Source organism: Ammospiza caudacuta, chromosome 16 (genome assembly GCF_027887145.1).
Source record: "Ammospiza caudacuta isolate bAmmCau1 chromosome 16, bAmmCau1.pri, whole genome shotgun sequence".
Lineage (NCBI taxonomy): Eukaryota > Metazoa > Chordata > Aves > Passeriformes > Passerellidae > Ammospiza > Ammospiza caudacuta.
The window spans coordinates 4820062-4837924 of NC_080608.1; the positions used below are offsets into that span (position 1 = coordinate 4820062).

General features: G+C 43.8%; 1 protein-coding gene across 1 annotated transcript in view; it reads right to left on the reverse strand.

Moving 5' to 3' along the window:
• Positions 1 to 17863, reverse strand: part of WWC1 (WW and C2 domain containing 1) — a 66879-nt gene that overhangs the window by 27440 nt on the left and 21576 nt on the right. Inside the window, exons 2-5 of the mRNA XM_058815168.1 lie at positions 8437 to 8546; positions 3400 to 3603; positions 1687 to 1763; positions 719 to 798 (exon numbers count right to left, since the gene is read on the reverse strand). Coding sequence (XP_058671151.1) covers positions 719 to 798; positions 1687 to 1763; positions 3400 to 3603; positions 8437 to 8546 — 471 coding nt within the window. The remainder of the gene's footprint in view (positions 1 to 718; positions 799 to 1686; positions 1764 to 3399; positions 3604 to 8436; positions 8547 to 17863) is intronic.

Below are 17863 nucleotides of genomic sequence, written 5' to 3' on the forward strand. Positions count from 1 at the left end.
TTAAGCTTCAGGACTCTGCTTTCAGCAATATCATCATCTCTTTGACTCCTTAGGGAGGACAAAGGTGCATACAAATCCCCAAAACAGTGTGTTAGGGCAGACTGCTGCTAGCTGCCTTGTTTCTAACCTAGAGAAAATCAGCTTAGCCATCTATGAGAATTACCTTATTTTCAGTCATGATTTCAAAAACCAGGCACAGACTCACATGCACAGATGTATTTGCTTGCACAATTTAATTACATGCCACTTCATCCTTCCCTTTCCTCAAAGGAATTCTACCAGGGTTGACCCTTATAATAAATATTTATTTGAAAGATGCCAGATGTGACATAAAGGCAAATACCTGAAACTTTTCCTCCCCCTCCACTCCACCCCCAGCTTTTCCTCATTGCCCTAAATCAGTGGCTCTTATAATTAACACAATGAGCTGTAGTGTCATCCATATTGAGCAGTACTGAGTAAAACAGAATATCAGTTAACTGATGAGATCCTGTTCAAAACCTTTTTGCCATGAAGTCAGTTCTAATGTGGTCAATCCCACACAGGCACTGATTTGAGAGAACTCCCCCATGGCTGTGTACTGCCTTCAGCCTAAAGATATCATCAGCAGCATATTTCAGCTTGTTATTAGGCAGCTATTTATAAATGTAGTGGGGGATGCATTCCAAGCCAGAGATGTTGTGAAAAAAAAAAAAAAAGATCTTGAGAACACACTTACTTCTTCAGGGTTTGAAATCCATGCTCTTTGTACTGGAGCTCCTGCTTCATGTGAGCTACTTCTCTCTTGAGTTTATTAACCTGCAGCAAGGTGTCACATTTTTAGAATGCTATTTTATATGAGTATTTAGGCACAGTGCTACCTATTCAGTTTAAAACTTATTCAGTGTAGACAGTACTCTAAAAAAAGTTTCCAGGCAATCAGCTCATGTCAGGAGCAGGAACAGCCCTGACTGCCTCCTCATCAGAACTTTATCACTGGCCAGAGCTTTATCCAGTAGCTGCTATCACACCTCTTAACAAGGGGCTCAAGGGAAGTTCCAGCCATGTAAGTGGAAAAATGGACAAAAATTCAAAAAAGAGAGCAATGAAACACATGACAACTTTGCTCAGAAATGTTTAAAACCTTTCCAGTCATTATTCCCAGCATCAGGACAGGAGTTACCCTGCAGCACCTCAAGCCACGTCCAAGCTCCCCAGAGAAAAGGCCCCACTGCAGGAGTGGCACAGCAGGATGATAATCCATACTGTAAATGCACTGACCCTACAGCTTGCTGTTTTATATTCCTCCACAGAGGCCACACTGACCTACTTTGCTTTAGTCCTTTCTTCCTCCCAAACTGAGCTCTGCATGAGAGCACACCCTCCCCTGCTGCCAGCCTGCACTAAGCCCTGCACACAACAGCTGCCAGTCCCTGGGGAGCACCCCAGCTCTCCAGCAGGCAGCTCCACATCCCACAGCCATCCTGCACTGCCAGCTGCCAAGCCAGGCTCAAGTCTAAGGAGGAAAAAAAAAAAGCTGTTTTAAATTCCTAAGACTGCAACGTTAGAAAATTGTGATAAACGACCTCCTAAATTACAACATTAACTCTCCCAACTGCTTTGGCATCTCCTTTCAGTATTTGCCATGAGATCTGGAAATACCTGAACATTACTCATGGCAGGCAAAGGTCAATTTGTACTACTCACCCTGGATTTTGTAGTAGCAATCTCTGCTTTGAGGATCTCGGGGTCATACTTGGAACTTGACGAGGAGCCAGAGAGCACTGGAACAAACACAGAGCCAGTTCAGCAGCTCTGCCTTCCTCCCTACACTTCTACCAGCCCCACCACAGACAGAGATCTCCCATCTGCACACCCAAACCTCCACACATTGGGTCTGTTACCCAATTTCCACTGCTCAAAGGCAGGGCAAGGCAATAGTGCAGTCAAGTACTGCACAAAAAGTGCAGACTGAAGGGGCCAAAGCATGTCCTGCATCTCCAAAGTCTGGATTTGTTCCAGGTTAACACACTTAACTCAAACTCCCAAACACATTCACTCCATTCAGTGGTGTGGCTTCCTGCATTTCCAAAGGCATTTAACAGAACTGAAGGGACAGGCATTGCAGGAAGGTTTACTTAATTTTTTTTTCAGACTTCCTCATTGAGCAAACAATCCACTGAATGTTTAGAAACAAAGGAAAGAAAAGAATCAGAAGAAACTGAAAAATGTGATGCAAGCCTTTTCAGAGCCTTGAGGACATGACCAACCATACAATGTGTCACACCAGATTAAATCAATATCCCATTAAGAGCAGAACTCTCAGCAGCAGTTAAACCCTTCTGCCTCAGAAGGTACAGAAGCTCCCCAATGTGCAATGCTGTTAGAGGTAGCTGTAGGCAAGGGAGATATTTTGCTCCTTGCAGCCATCAGTTTATGCCCTATAAAACATGGGAAAGCATTTCTAGTTATTTCTGTTTGGTTGTGCTTTTCGAGGCAGATCCCATCTCGGCCATGTAACTCATGCTGTCAGTGCATTGCTCTGGGTAGAGAACTCCTAAGAAAAGAGCAAACCCAGTTCTTTAGAGATGAGGGACAGCCTCCTTGTCAAACAAGAATCCTTCAGTTGACAGAAAACTACTTAAAAATGTTAACCAGGCACAGGATTAGCCAGTGGAATTCTCCACCATCAAACATAACTCACAAGAGTGAAACAGGGGGAGGTTCTTGGCTGGCAAGAACACAGAAAATCTGCAATACTGAGGATTATAACAAAAATTCTGGAATACATGCAGGAAATAAATCCTGTTCTGGATATTTTCTAGCTCCTAACTAGTACCAGTAAGGAGGCAATACAGCATTCTATGAAGATTTCTGTACCAAATCTTGAAGTGACATTGGTATTGATGTGCTGTGACACAGAATATGGAGCACAAACTGCTGTTCTGCACACACAGAGAGGCAATCCAGCAGTGGTGACTTGGAACATGGCATAAAATACAGACCCTCAGCTCCCCTAGACCATCACTCAACTACCTGGGATATAAAACTACAAAAGGGCTTGGAAACACTATCCAAGATGGACCTTCTTGCTGTGTTTCTGTACTTTAAAGAGGGAAATCAAGGAAAATACCATGTAAGTTAACTTTTTCACACTGAGCCAACCACCACAGTTTTAGCATTTATTGAAGCCCATGCAGAAAATCTGCACACTGACTGCAGCGACTGAGCCACACACAGGAGTGTGTCACAACCATCAGCCTCTACCAAACAGGTGCTGGGCAGACACCATGTCTGAAACAAGGAGTGCCATGGCACACCATCCCAGTGCCCCATCCAAGGACCAGCTTCGTGCCTGTTACTGCCCTACAGGGTGCACAGCCGAGGAAAGAGCAGGTTCAGAGCTCACAAAGTACTCACAGCTGGTCTGGGAGCCCAGTTTGTGCTCCCAAACATCGTGCAGCTGCTGATACTCCTGCTGGGCCAGCTCAAGCCTCTGCTGTTTCACTTGGTAGATCTCCTTCTGGGCAGCAATGGCCTCCTGGGCCAGGACAAGGTAATCCTTCAGCATGTGCTCCTGCTCCCGCCTCCATTGCACCCGAGGGTCCTCGATCTGAGTCGTTTCTTGGAGACAAAACAGAAAAAAGCAGGATCAACAGAATGCAGGTTTGTTCTGCTTCTTGGAAAAGCTCCACTGTTTATGACATTTTAAAACAGTCTCTTGCCCCATCCCCGTGATAAAAAAGTTGAATGAAAACATTTTCCTTTTTTTCTAAGGAGGTGACTGTTAATCCATAATGAATTCCAATGAGTTCTGCCATGCTGAATAGAACAATTCACAACAAATCGAATAATTCGCAACAAAACTGTCATATAACTCTTCATCTCCTCTGCTGCTGAAGCTGCCCTGGTTCTGGCTCTTAAAAACATCCACCCAAGAATATGCATATACAGTTGTAAGATACTGACATTGACTGTTATACTTATCTTTATTGCAACTGCTTTATAACATTACTAATAAAATAGCTCTACTATTTCACCGATAAAACTTATAGAAAATATCATTGCCACATAACTGCATTATACTGCACCTGACAACATGAAAGCAATTACAACTCTGCCCATCCTCTTTGCCTGCCAAATGGCTTTTATTGCAGGGGGGAAAGAAAACCTGCTCACTCAGATTCCAGAGGCAAGCAAAAATAAAGCCTGATTAAATCACAGATTTGTGGAAGCATCTTAAATGACATTATATTAACAGAGTCTCAGAGAGGAGAAAACATTTCCTTTAGGGAAAGCAGGCACAGCAGTAAATGACTGAAGAATATGGGAGGTGGAGTTTAGGGTAACAAGGGAATGCAGCAGTTACAGCACTTCCATCTCCATTACCCCAACACAACCAATCCATTCCAGGTTTCTAATCATGAAAAAGGGGTAAGGTCATAGACATGCAGCTAGTCCTAATACTAACGAGGTAAATTTATTGTCAGTGTTTGTTTTGTGAAGAAGCGCCCAAAACATTTTTCATTTCTATTTCAAGGCTATTACATGTTCTTGTTTGGAGCAGGTTCCAATACTTAGTTGACCAAGTGCTCTGAACTGTCTAAACTAACATGCTTGAATAAGGATGCCTAGTTACCACATAATGAATAATTAATAGAAAGGACTTGCTTGAAACTATCAGTGGGAATCTAATCTGCATATCTTAAGAGCCTCTTTAAATATTTAGTAAAAGCTGCCAGAGTGGAAGGTATGAGCAGCTCTTAAGTGAGTCAGGCATAAGACTAACACAGCAGTACACAGGATGTGGGGAAGAGAAGTTAGACAATATTCTTAGCAGCAGACTAGAAATAAAGGGTTCACCCAAGGGATGGACACTCAATCCTTCTCACAAGCTGTCCATGATCATGCTGAGGAGAAAATTAATTGGCTACTCCAGCAGTAAGTCGATTCTAACAATATCTCAAGACCCAAAAGAGCACATGGCACTTCAAATTACATGGCAAAACTTGGAGAAGGCACAAAATGCATCAAAAAACCTCGTATAGTCTGTAGAAGCATTTAAATGGACCTTTACAGCTCCTGCAAGCAGAAGAAATATTTCAGCTGATATAATATTAAAGCTAAGCTGGGCCTGAAAAACTGCCCCAAAATAATATGAGGGAAAAGCAGCTGCTTGTACCAGGTGTAGGGGCCCTCACTGTGGTCTGGAGGGAGCAATAGGAAGACCAGGAGGGCACAGAACCTGCAAGACTCTGATGTCCCCATGCTCCTGCCTCGATTCCTGCCCCCAAATCCCATTCTCCAGATAACCATTACCCACACCCAGATGAAGTAACCCCTTTCTCCACAGTTGAACCACAAGGGGAAAGTCTGGTGTTACCCAGGGAGCTACTCCATATTCCCAGACATGCAATTTCCCTGGACAGTCAACAGCAACTGAGACTTACGGCTCTCTAATTTCCAGCATCAAAAATATGTTGGCAAAGTGCCTGTGGCTCTTCAATCAGATGGAGGACACTGGATTGTAAGTTTACCTCAATATAAGTCTTCAAGCCTGGTTGTTTCCAGGTTTTCCTTAGACTAGCAGCCCATTCTTCCTCAAATCCCAAGAAGGGAGGCAGAAGCTGCTGCAGGAAAATTCCTCTATTATAAGCAGTGAGGAGGAAGACTGCAAAAGCCTCCAATCCTGAACACCTCTGTGAGGTGGTGAAGCACTGCCAGTGCTCCAAGCCCACCATCTGACCCAGGGAATGCTCAGCAGACAGCTCACACAGAGGATGGACAACACACTGAGGTATTGAAATGCTTTGTGTCCAGATTTATTCTAAATATTCACCTCAACCTTTTCAGTAATCAAAGCACTAACAGCAACCCCTTGATTGCAGCCCTGAGCTCTGATTTTCAAACATGTAAAACCAATCAACAAAAATGTTGGCCAAGGGCTCTCACTGAGCCCAGCTACTGAGAAATGCATAATACATTCAGAAGTGAGATGAAAGAACTATAGAAATGCAGGCTATTACATCATTTGTTGTCTTGTGAATTCCTAATTTAATGTTGAGCTTGTCATAAATAAATCTGCTTGCTTCATGTTGCAGGAATGCAGGTTTACAATGCTTGCATCAGCATCATTTCTTTGAGCAAATCACACTCCAAAGTTCTCCCAGAGAGGCACACTCAAGGCTCTGCATTAATACTTTATTAGGAATATTCTGGGTACTCAATTCAATTTAATTGTATTTATTTTCCCTCAGAGAGGTGGTTACAATTGTTCTCCATCTTGCTTCTTTTAATGGCTCTTGCCTTTCGATTTCAGTCAATTCTTGGGCTCATTTTTGATAATGAGTCTCAAATACTTGTGCAGTATGAGCAAGACCCAACATGGCTTCATCCCCTTCCCACCCTGAGCAGTTCCTTCCTGCCAAGGAATCTGCCAGACACCTTGGAGAGGAAGAAGGTTTTGGACACTCTCCAGAGGATACTTCAACATGAACCACAAAGCTGAGCTGCTTGATTAGGTTAAGGTAAATGGATGTGCTCTGCTCTGTCATGAATTGGATTAGAGCTGGCACAAGAAATCTGTCATGAGTTTGTTTCTCTTCTCTTTAACCTTTTAGTTGGAATTCTCATTTAAATATTGAGGCCTCTGACATCCCACACAAGTGGAAGTTTTTAAAAGGTGCTGTTACTGTGCAGGTGTCAGCACAGCTGATAGGCTTCTCTGCATGCCCCTGAATCCTGTGGTGCCTGTGAGTGGCACAGACCTGGGGTAACTGCCCCAGACCTTTGCATGTTCACCCTGCACAACTCCAATGTATAAATAAATGTATAAATAAATGTATAAATAAAACCATGTTTGGTTTGTCCCAACTGCATTCATCCATTCTGGTTGGAAAAGGCCTTTTAGAATCATTGAGTCCAACCTCAAACTTAACAATGCTGGAGTTTGTGCCAACTGAAACACTCCAGGGGTCCAACAGGCTTCCATGTCCCACAGCTCCAGGTCAAGGCTAATTTCCCATTCCCAGACTGTGAAATGGACACCAGACCTGGTCTTACAGACCTGTAAGAGATCCAAATTTGTGCCTTGCAACTTAGCACCTTCTAAAGCAAAGTTTGTCCTCTCCTCACCCCTGCTGATCTTCTTTGTGTGGTCCTGTAGCTTGCCTACCCTTTCAAACTTCCCAATAAAAAGAAAAACCAACATCCCCTACCTCACAGAAAATAGTTAGGATGAAGCTATTTAAAGATATGTCATCCTAAAATCACAGGATTTACATAAGTTCTAAATAAAAATATTTGTGTCACCTTTACATCTGGAAACTTATGATCTTTGTATTGTATATTGGGGGTAAGTTAGAGCTTTTGGGAATAGGTTTTTTTCATTCTGCATTTTTCACACTCAAGAGAAGTTGCTAAAGCTTGGAGGGTGCAGTCTCAGGCCAGGTGAAGTTGTGGCAGTTTGGAAAAAGGGAAGGGTGTGAAGATGAAGATATCCAAGGGGGGAAAAATCCTCCAAGGAAAAAAAACCACACCAGACTTCCAAATTTTTATTTCTAAAAAACCATTTAATTTTCTAAAAAAAAAAAAAAAAAGTTTAAGTTCTCAGTTGAAGTCCTAGAAGAAGATTTAAAAAACCTCACAACTTAAAGGAACTCAAGGCACTTTTGTCTTTTAAAAGTTTCCCTCAGCACAAGTTGCAAGGGTCCCCTAAAAGGGTCTGGACATGGTTCTGCTGTCAATTTTTGGGCTGCAGCTGGAGTTATTCTGTAAAGAGAATCAAAGTCACTGATTTGTTTTGCTTATTACTTTTCCAGGGAATTTGTTCTAGCATAACCCATTACAGTTATTCTATAATGTCTGCAATGATACAACAAATGCTGTATTTTCTTATAATTCAAATGAGCTTACAAAATTAACTCTTGGTTTATCAAGCAATCTAGCAAAGGGTGTTAGCAGTGGCTTAGTTTGAGGGCACAGGATAAAGGCCCTGAACAGCTCATCCCAAGCTTACTTGAGGGTTTTGCCTCCAGCAAAGGCAGTGTGAGTTCCTGCTGCCAAGGGAGCTCATTCAGTTCACCCCTGCCAGGGGAATCCACACAAGACCTTTGCCCTGTTTCTGATGGTCTTGCCACAGGGACAAATTCCAGGTGTAGAACAAACTCCAGATCACTGCTACCCAGCTGGACTCGTAAGCAGAACCAAATCTGACAGAGGTGTGTCCACAGTGGCTTGAATGTGGCTGCCAGTTTGAAGATTGCAACCCAAAAGGTGTCAAATTCCTGCTTAGAGAGGGAAATACTTTGTATGATGGAGAAGGACAGGATTTGATTTCATGAGCTGCAGATGTCATTGACTCTGAAACATGCTGTTAGCAACTCTGTGGTTTTGTGTTCAGTAAACTTTAATAGAGGCACAAATCACTCTGCAAAAACACAGTAGCATGTCACTTACTGGTGTTGTGGTCTATGTAATAGACTCCAACCTGAGGGTCATAAGCTTCTTCCCATCCTAAGGGCAGCTCATCACTGATGCAGTCAGCAAAGGTCAGTGGTTTAGTGTACCTGAAAAGCAAAATAATATTTAGCATGAATAAAAGAACACTCCCACATGGCTGCTCCAAACAACTGACCAGAAAACAAATGCCACAAGGGCTTCAGTATCAAAACCACAGAGAACTGAAAACCATTTTAAAGCCTTTGCTCTTATAAAAATAATACACCACCAACTCCTCCTTTTCTCCATCTGAAGTTAGAGCAAGATGAATTCATTCTGACAGAGCTCCAGAGCCTTGCCCAGCTCAGCCAGTACTCGCTCGACAAAGGAACATTAAGAACTTTGCCAGAAACAATTCCTGCTCTCCAGTGAAAGAACAAGACTGTTTGCAGGCAAGTCCTGTACCAAAAATATGTAGACAAGAAGGAGCACGATGAGAAATGCAATTTGCATAGCATGAATAAGTAAGGCTGAACAATCAATAGCAAGTGCTGAGGACTGTGGGACCACTTGTCATGCAACTTCTCTCATTTGCATTGCAATATGCTCTGTTTCATTAATGACAAACAAGATTAGTTTCTCAGTATCAGAAAACGTGTAACTCACTCCGTCTGAACAAGGAAGTATTTCCACAGCATCGCTCTGAGGAGTTTTTCTATTACAGAGCACAGCCAGCAACACTCTGAAGGCCTGTGTGGCTAAACACAAAGCTGAGAGTACCCACTCCTTGAGTGGCCACACAGGTTTTAATCACCAAAAACCTCGTCCCTTTCCTCCCTTTCACTCGGAGTTAATGAGGTTCAGCTTGCACCAACAAAACTGCAAACCAAAGAGCACTGCAGGGAGGCACAAGGCAGGAGGAATTAATCCTGCAGGTGCCTCACACCCCCAGCTTCCAAAAGCACAATGTGCCAGAGGCCCAGAGATCTATCACACAGGCCCAGTGCTCTGCGTGGAGGATGGATGGATGGATGGATGGATGGATGGATGGATGGATGGATGGATGGATGGATGGATGGATGGGTGGGTGGATGGATGGATGGATGGATGGATGGATGGATGGATGGATGGATGGATGGATGGGTGGGTGGATGGATGGATGGATGGATGGATGGATGGATGGATGGGTGGATGGATGGGTGGATGGAGGCTGAGTGTGCCCTCCCAGAGAAGCCCTTGTGGCAGAGAGCACAGGACACACTGTACAACACCACTGTCCCTCCAGGCAGGCGCACTCTGAGAGCAAAGGGGTGAGCAAGCACCTGCAGAGCTGCACCCAACTCTGCCACACGCAAACAGCACAAAGGGGGACACAGAGCACCTCTGCAAGACACTGGACACACAACTACAGACAATTATTTCACTTTTGAGACTGATATTTTCAGCATATCTCACAAGGAGCACCCATTACCAACACTTGCTTTCCAGCAAGTCTTCCCTACCCAAAGGTAATTAAGGAGGGCTGACAGACAAGTTTTACTGAGTTCTGAGCAGATGTCATCTGGAGGCACTGAGAACCAGCTGGTACTCCCATATTAACATCTTACAGTCACTCACTGTTAAGAGGAATTTCAGGGAAAAAAGCCTTCAGCCAGAAGATATCGCCTTCAACTTATATATAAGCCTTCAACATAAAATCAACATTTAACAACTAATGTAATTCCCCTAAATATGACCTATAAGTCTGGTATGCAGTAAGAATGGGGTGGGAACATTTTTGTAAAAGCCATGTAAGCCACTAACACCTCTAATTTACCTGCTGTTGCATTTCCCTTTCAAAGCATTGCCTATGCCATATAAAGGAGAGTTTCAATCACTATTCTCTCAAAAAAATTCAATTTAATTTAAAGCTCTGCTGTGCAAAAGAACTCAGAGCTTCACAATATGGAACTGTGAAACTTTCTCAATAAAGTTTCACTGCAGGGTTTATTTTTACAGCTCTTAATCTAGACTGTGTACCAAATGTGTGTTTGTATAGAAAACAGAGATTACCTGAAAATAAAATAGAATCTCAATGCTTGTGATTGCTATCCCTTATCCCATGCTCTTCCCTGTGGATCAAGCTGTTTCCTCAGCCTGAGTACCCAATATGTGCTGCTCTGAGTTGATCAAATCAAAGATGCACAAGGGTAAAAATGCAGAGCAAGGTCAGATACAAGCCACTCTCTGGAGATAACAGAGATGAAAGCACTGTAGCAAACGTGTTGGCAATGTTAAGTTAAACTCCAGGGTTAACACCTTCCCCCTCTCTGAAAATGGCATCTGCTTTTATTTAACCATGGCGGTTCACGTGGAGGCTGCACAGGTAGGGCAGAGGGAGGGCATAGAGCTAAATGCTGAACTAGATGGAGCTGCTCCCATCCCTGAGAGGGGCACAGTCACACTGGGACCACAGAACCATGGGGTATACTGAGCTGGAAGGGACCCACAGGGATCATCCAGTCCATGCCCTGGCCCTGCACAGACACCCCAACAATCCCACCCTGTGCATTGTCCAAACACTCCTGCAGGGAGCTCTGGCAGCCCTGGGGCCATAACCATTCCCTGGGGAGCCTGGGCAGTGTCCCACCATCCTCTGGCTGAAAAAACCTCCACCTCTCTCCAACCTAAACCTCCGGGCTCAGCCTCAGCTGTTTCCTCAAGTCCTGTCATGCTCATGGGTCAGATGGTGCCTGCTCCTCTGCTGCCCCTCACGAGGAAGCTGCAGACCACAATGAGGTCTGCAGGACAGTGTCATCTCTTTTAACTAGGCCAGTCTGGGTTTCATAAAAAGTGTTATATATACAGATCTTAATTTTGCCCCTTGGTTCTCTCTTTGTGGCTGAAGATCAGAAGTCATAGACTCAGGATTTTCTGAACTTTTGGGTGCATTGCTTTTGTGTGAAAACTGAGTGAATGCATCTGAAGGTTTCCCTTAGGAAGGAGGGTAAGGAATGCTCAAACCACTTTGCAGGTGCCCTTCCTTAGTTACAGGCAGGTGGTGACAGGGGTACATTTCTGTGCATTGCTGCTTTGAGTCCAGCTACAGGGAGAACCTATTGTGTGCTAATGTGGTTTGCCTGAGCTGATGAGATGTTTTTCAAGGCAGCTAGGAAGCTTTGTAAATTGAAAAGGAGAGGTTTCAAAGGAATAGTCCTGCAGATGTGTCCTAGCTTTAACTTCCCACATGCAGAGGAACAGTCCTGTTTTATGCAGCAGTAATGCACTAACTAAATCATGTCCTGCTGGGAGAAAGAAGCTTCTCCTTTTACTCTTTAATCCATCATTGCGAGTATGCTTGGGGAAACACTGCATTTTTGGATCTCTTCTGGAAAATTGGTTTATTTTAGTCTTCATAACAACCCCTAAAATCATATCTTATAACAAGGAAATAATCTCTTTTTTATTTTTATGCTGTATTCAGAGGCTTGCTACGCAACACATTACATGTCTTTCATCTAATTGTGCCACTGCTACTTTGATTTGTAACAGTTTTTCCCATAACAGCTAGGGAAAGGAGCTTAGAAAAGTAAGTAATATGGTTATGAAGCTGCAGTTACTTGGGGAAACAGCTATTTTGTCTATAACAAGTGGAATTACACTCTTAGTTATATCACTAATAATTATTCTGTTTGCTTCCTGAATGACAGATTTCTCCTCTGTACAAATTGGATAGTTGGAAGCTTTGGGCAGCCAGGAAGGAGGGCATTAGTCTGTGCTTGGTGATGGGTGCTCCTTGTGAGATATGTTGGAAATAACAGTCTCAAAAAGTGAAATAATTGTCTGTTTCTGAGCCCTAGTAACTGGCAAGTCTCCAGTTGGCTTGTGTCATTGCTATAGCAGACTGATCCTGCTTTTTTCTTCCTTTTTCCAAAACTCTAACTGAAAGAACTGGCTGGATGTAGTTCATGCACTGCATTTCATATGGAAAATAGGAATACGCATCCTTCAGTTGCTTGGTCCTGGCTTCCTATTGAGTCTGAGAGTTTCTGAGCACTTTTATAGGGAATTCAGCTGCTCCTAACAAAATAAGACTGGACAAAAGCTGAACAGAAGCTTTAAAAGTTTGGTGTTACACTTTGGAGCACCAAAGTTGGCACTACAGTGCCATTCCCTGATGAAAGTATTCCAGAGACCCAGGGCTGATAGTGCAGCTCCACACTGGTTTTTGTTTTTTACCAAGACAGGGTTTAATATTAATGTTAGATGGAATTCTTGAGCAGAATTCTGCAAGAAACTCTACTCAGTGTGCAACACAAATTAATTTACTGGCGTGTGTTTTATGCCTGCAGCACACCCTCACCCAATGTACTTCAAGTATGGGTTTAATTACTGCTCTGTGTTGAGGGATTCTTGCTCGGGTCCCTCACCAAAGCTGTTGAGCAGTGCAGCTGGGACATGGGAGATGCATGGCTCCAGGTTTAATCACTGCAGGGCTGGATGGAGCTGGTGTGCAGTGCCAGGGACTGCAGACACAGGGTGGAATTGCACATCTTCTTACAAAGCACCCTGCAGAAGTGGCAGAGCAGCAATCATGCCACCCATTCACAGCAGTGTTTAGAGTGTTATAAACAAGTGGTGCACTGGAGAAAACACCTGGGACTGCCTGCGCCTTGTAGCCCCACCTCCATTCTTGGGGGTGGTTGTGGGCACCACAATATAAACAAAGACATTAAACCATCAGAGAGCATCCAGAGGATGGTGAAGGGTCTGGAGGGGAAGCTGCTTGAGGAGTGGCTGAGGGCACTTGGTTTGCTCAGCCTGCAGAAGAGGAGACTGAGGGCAGTTTGTTTGCATCTCCCAGCCATGCTCCCTTGGCTCTGACACCCATCACACATCAGTTAGGTCTGAACTATTCCTCAAGGGCTTAATCTGCTTCGAAGCTGGAGGCTGAGCTCGGCACAGGAGCTCTACAAGAGAAACTAGCCTGAGCTAGAGAAGATATTTGTAAATCATAGCCTAACTCTGGCCTTCTAGCTCACCCAAAAGTAAGCCATACACTCACCTCACAGGAACTCACCCACATCTCACATTCATCACACCTGTGACTGCCATTCCCCCATAGGTATGTTTCAGTTGGGGTCATTATTAGGAATAATTAGTATTTTGAAAATAACATATCAACCTACATTTATCCATTTACATGATATTTTCTCATCTTCCAGTATGCAATTTTTGTATTTCATTTCATTCAAGAAATACAAATTTACTTGAAGAAGTGCAATTCCTCATTAGGACACCTGGAAAACAGGTACCCACAGCAACCACCACACACAGCAGGTCAAGGTGGCTGATCAGAAACTAATCCTGGTAACAGAGCTACAAGAACAGCATCACCCAACTTCCTAATCTGAGGAGCATCTGACAGTCTTCAGGCAGAGGGTAAAGCCACTGCTCCCACCAGCCATGCTGAACATCCTGAGACACTTCCATCTTTGCAAAATGTTTGCCCACAGTAGCTCAACTATTTGTACAGCAAATGATGTCCAAATCCCATTCCCACAGCACAAAAGAGAAAGTTAGCTTCCTACCTCTGTGTTCTAAGTCACATTACTTTAAAATGAGAAGGGTTTCTATATTTCTGATTTTTGATCACCTTCATTTGCTATCACAGATAAAACTGGAAGCCAATGTTATCATGTGCAAACAGTATTAAATGAAAACTTGCTCATCTTAGATTCAGAAAGCCTTTCTATATTCTTGAACTCCACTGTTGTCAATCAAAAACCTCATTACATGGGAAACTGAAGGCAAATAATCCCTGTATAACCAGGTTTTGATTGACAGAAGGTTTGTTAAACATGGCTGTACAGAGATTCCTAGCAGGAGCTGGAGATGGGTGACCTGTGCCACTTACAAATCTGCAGTTAATACTGCAGTGGTAACAGAAATCAATTCTGAACTGCCTAAACCAGGAAATGTTATTTCTGTAATTACTGCATTTTGGTACCAATTGGGCAGCTCCTGGTGAGGCTCAGAGCCACCAGGATGGAAGTGCACACAGGTGGATGTGCACTTAGCAAACACTGAGCTTGGGTCAGCGAGAAGGGAGGTTTATAAACCAACAGCCAGGGCCAGGCTTCCACAGCATGCATAAACCCACTTAATCCCTGTGTTTGCAGGGCTCCTCAGAGCCCCTAACAAAGTAAAGCCATTTAAACAGGAGAGCCTTACTGTAATCAGTTCAGCACAGATCACATGGCCTGGGATGAAATCCTTCATGACTCCACGGTGAGAGGACAGCCCAGGGGATTTCCTGCACTTTGCTCACCCACAGCAGCAGCAACAAAGGCAGCACCTGGATCACTCAGGATCCTCCTGTCAGCTCCTCTTCCAGCCACAGCCTGAGCCACCAGCCCCTGACAAACACCCTGCCAGCCCTGCTGAGCTCTCCCCTTCCCTCCTGCACTCACAGGTACACAGCAGGTGCGAGGCAGACAAGCCCTTGGGCAAGAAGCCAACCCAGAGGACACAATCATGAGTTGTGGCAGATACTTCCACTCATACCATTTCTCTTACAAAACCAAACAGCTTTTCAACCCAGCATTTTACAGGAGAATCTTTGCAGTCAGGTTTTATTTTCAATGGCTTCTGTTTAGTTATTTATTTTTCACACAGCATATCCTCATTTCTGGTTTGAATAAAACCCGCTGCTCATCATGTGCTACACAGACCAGGATGAGCTAAAGGCACCTCAGTTCCAGCTGTGACACTGGGCTTGCTGTGCACACAGAGTTTTGAGGAACTCAAACTTCCAGCAGAGCTGTGGCTGGAACTCAGAAGGCTGCTGCAAGAATCACTGCCAGGAGGCTCCACAGGATGACATACAAGCTTCTTTGTTTTTAATGAGGTCATCTCATTCTCAAGACAGACGATGATTATTTTTAAACCTCAGCACAGAAAAACCTATCACTTTGCTGTAGTCCTAGAAAATTTGTCTGCAATCTCCTCCTCACAAAAGCTTTTAAAAATAGACACCTACACATTTATTACTCAACTTGGTGATCCAGCCCTCAAACACACCAGGGCCATTCGTCACTATAGTAACTATTTTCCCTGGGAGCATCTTCTCACTGTAGGGAGGATTGCCTTTGGAGGCTGCAGGTGTGGCAGTGAATGTTTTATGATCTTGCTGGCAAAGCTTTTCTCACCCCATCTCCACACACCTGTGCACCATGAAATGGTCCCTTGGATTCCCACTCCAACAGAATTTAGGAAACAGGCAATGGGAACAGCTCATCCCCAACAGCATCCTCAGCAGGGACACAGCAGGGACACAGCAGGCAGCTCCAGGCCAAGTGACACCTCAGTGGCACCAAAACCTCACCAACTGGAGCTGGAGGAGGAGATCTCTACACCCAGAGGAGCAGAAAGGCCCAATTAAGGATCACCATTAGCAGAGGAAGACCATGAACAACAATGTGCTTGCCAGGTAACGAGGAGAAGCTTTTAAAAAGTGATAACTTTTAAGATTTCAGAAGCTTCTTAACTACACCCAAGGTGAGTTTAGTTATGAGAGATCAAACACAACATTTCAAAGTTTGGAAGGGAGACATTATGCCGAAATGTACACAAATGCCCAGTCACCTTAAACTTCTGGTTACCTCAAGCATATGTCATTTAAGTGACTGCCAGTGTGTGGTCCTGGTCTTAACTGGGAACAGAATTACACTCTTGCAGTAAAATGGGGTCTCTGAGAAAAAAAACCTCATATTTGAAGCTGTTAGTGTAAACCAAACAAATTTGCTTAAACTACAACATAAATATTACCAAGAGAAATGGCTTGAAATAAACCACACATCTCCTCAAGCAAGTCAAACTGCAGAGCTGTTTGCTTTTCAGAAGTGGTTCTTTCATTGCCGTGGTTATTGAGCATCTTCTCAGCCTCCTGAAGACCTCCTTCCCCTTGTATTTCCTCCTGGCCCCTGATGCTTCATGCACTGGGCCACCTCTAGGATAAGCAAATCCAACATCTATCCTCAGAGCTTATTTTCCAAGCTATCCTAATTTTATACATTTTTAGTGACACTCAAGAACTCAATGATGTTTTCTGGCCAGGCCATGAGGGTAACCTCTGTACCTCGTTAAGGTGATCTTGAGTTGTGTGTAATTTGCAATTAGACCCTTTAGTGCTTTCACATGTCCAGGTACCACTTAAATTCTTCTTTTATACAGAAAATAGTCACGTACTGCCTAAGTAGATTCTCCACAAAAGAGATCAAGAGACACCAAAGACACCTGAAAGTCAGGCACCAGGCTGTATTTCAGGTATTCTGAACACAAATGCATTTATACATTTTTATTAGTCAAACAGATTCACAGAAGCATTAATCTATATAATACATTGTTTATGACCCCACCAGGCACAAAAAGTATGCCCAGAGCACCAGCACAGTCAGCTGCTTGCTTGCTCTTTCCACTTCTGCAAAGGCCTGCATGTTTACAAGCCCTGCTCTGCACACACTGACAGTCTGTTTGCTGTGTATGGCTCTTCAGTGCAGATCATTTACCTCTGGAAGCAAAGAACAACGAAGTTATTTGCAAGGAGAAGGCTATCAAAAACCACTTGCAGATTTTAGATCATTCCCAGCGATTAACAAACCGGTTCTGCAAGCAGGAGGTCAGTCATACCTTCTAAATCACTCAAATGCAAAAATTCCTGGGATAGTTCAAGGTTAAAAAGTCAAGAAATGGGAGATGAGGCTTCTCACAACATTAACTTGCCTGCCAGCCTCTATATCCTGCATGCTTTCCTGAACCAATTAAGCAGAAAAGATATAAAAGTGTAAGGTACAACTTGATGAGAACAGTACAACACCACTGAATTAAAAGCATGCAGGAGTTGGAATTTAACCATGCAAGTAATTCAAACATCTTTAATTTTAAATAGCTGACACTGGTTTTTAAGTTTGCTTTCAGTTCTTCTAGGATGAAAAGCAGCCTTGCCCCAAGCACAGCCTGAGCAGATTAAAACTAAGTCAGCTTTCTCTTCACTTGGAAGCTCAACTGTTCTTGAATAAGGGGACTGGTCGCTCAATTTATGGGGTAAATTGCCTCCCAAGCATCCAGAGTAGTCAGACTAGTTCTCTGACATATTTGGGAGATTATGAACTGGAAGGCTCTGTCTCTGCTCCTACAGCCTGCATTCCTGCTTCCCTGAAAGGCTGCCTAGTGTGGGTGGCAGCAGTTTATATTGGCAAGATGCCTCGAGATAAGGAGGTGTATAGGACAAACTCCCCCCACAGTACAGCTCCTAGAGCAGGGAACCAATAGCTACTGTCAGAAAAAGATAAATATTTGAGATCTCAGCAAGGAGGCAAGTATGGAAGAATTGCCCTACCTCAGCATTCAGGAACACGTGCAGTGCAGGGAGCACTGGGCTGACCATCCAGGAAGGAATGATGGG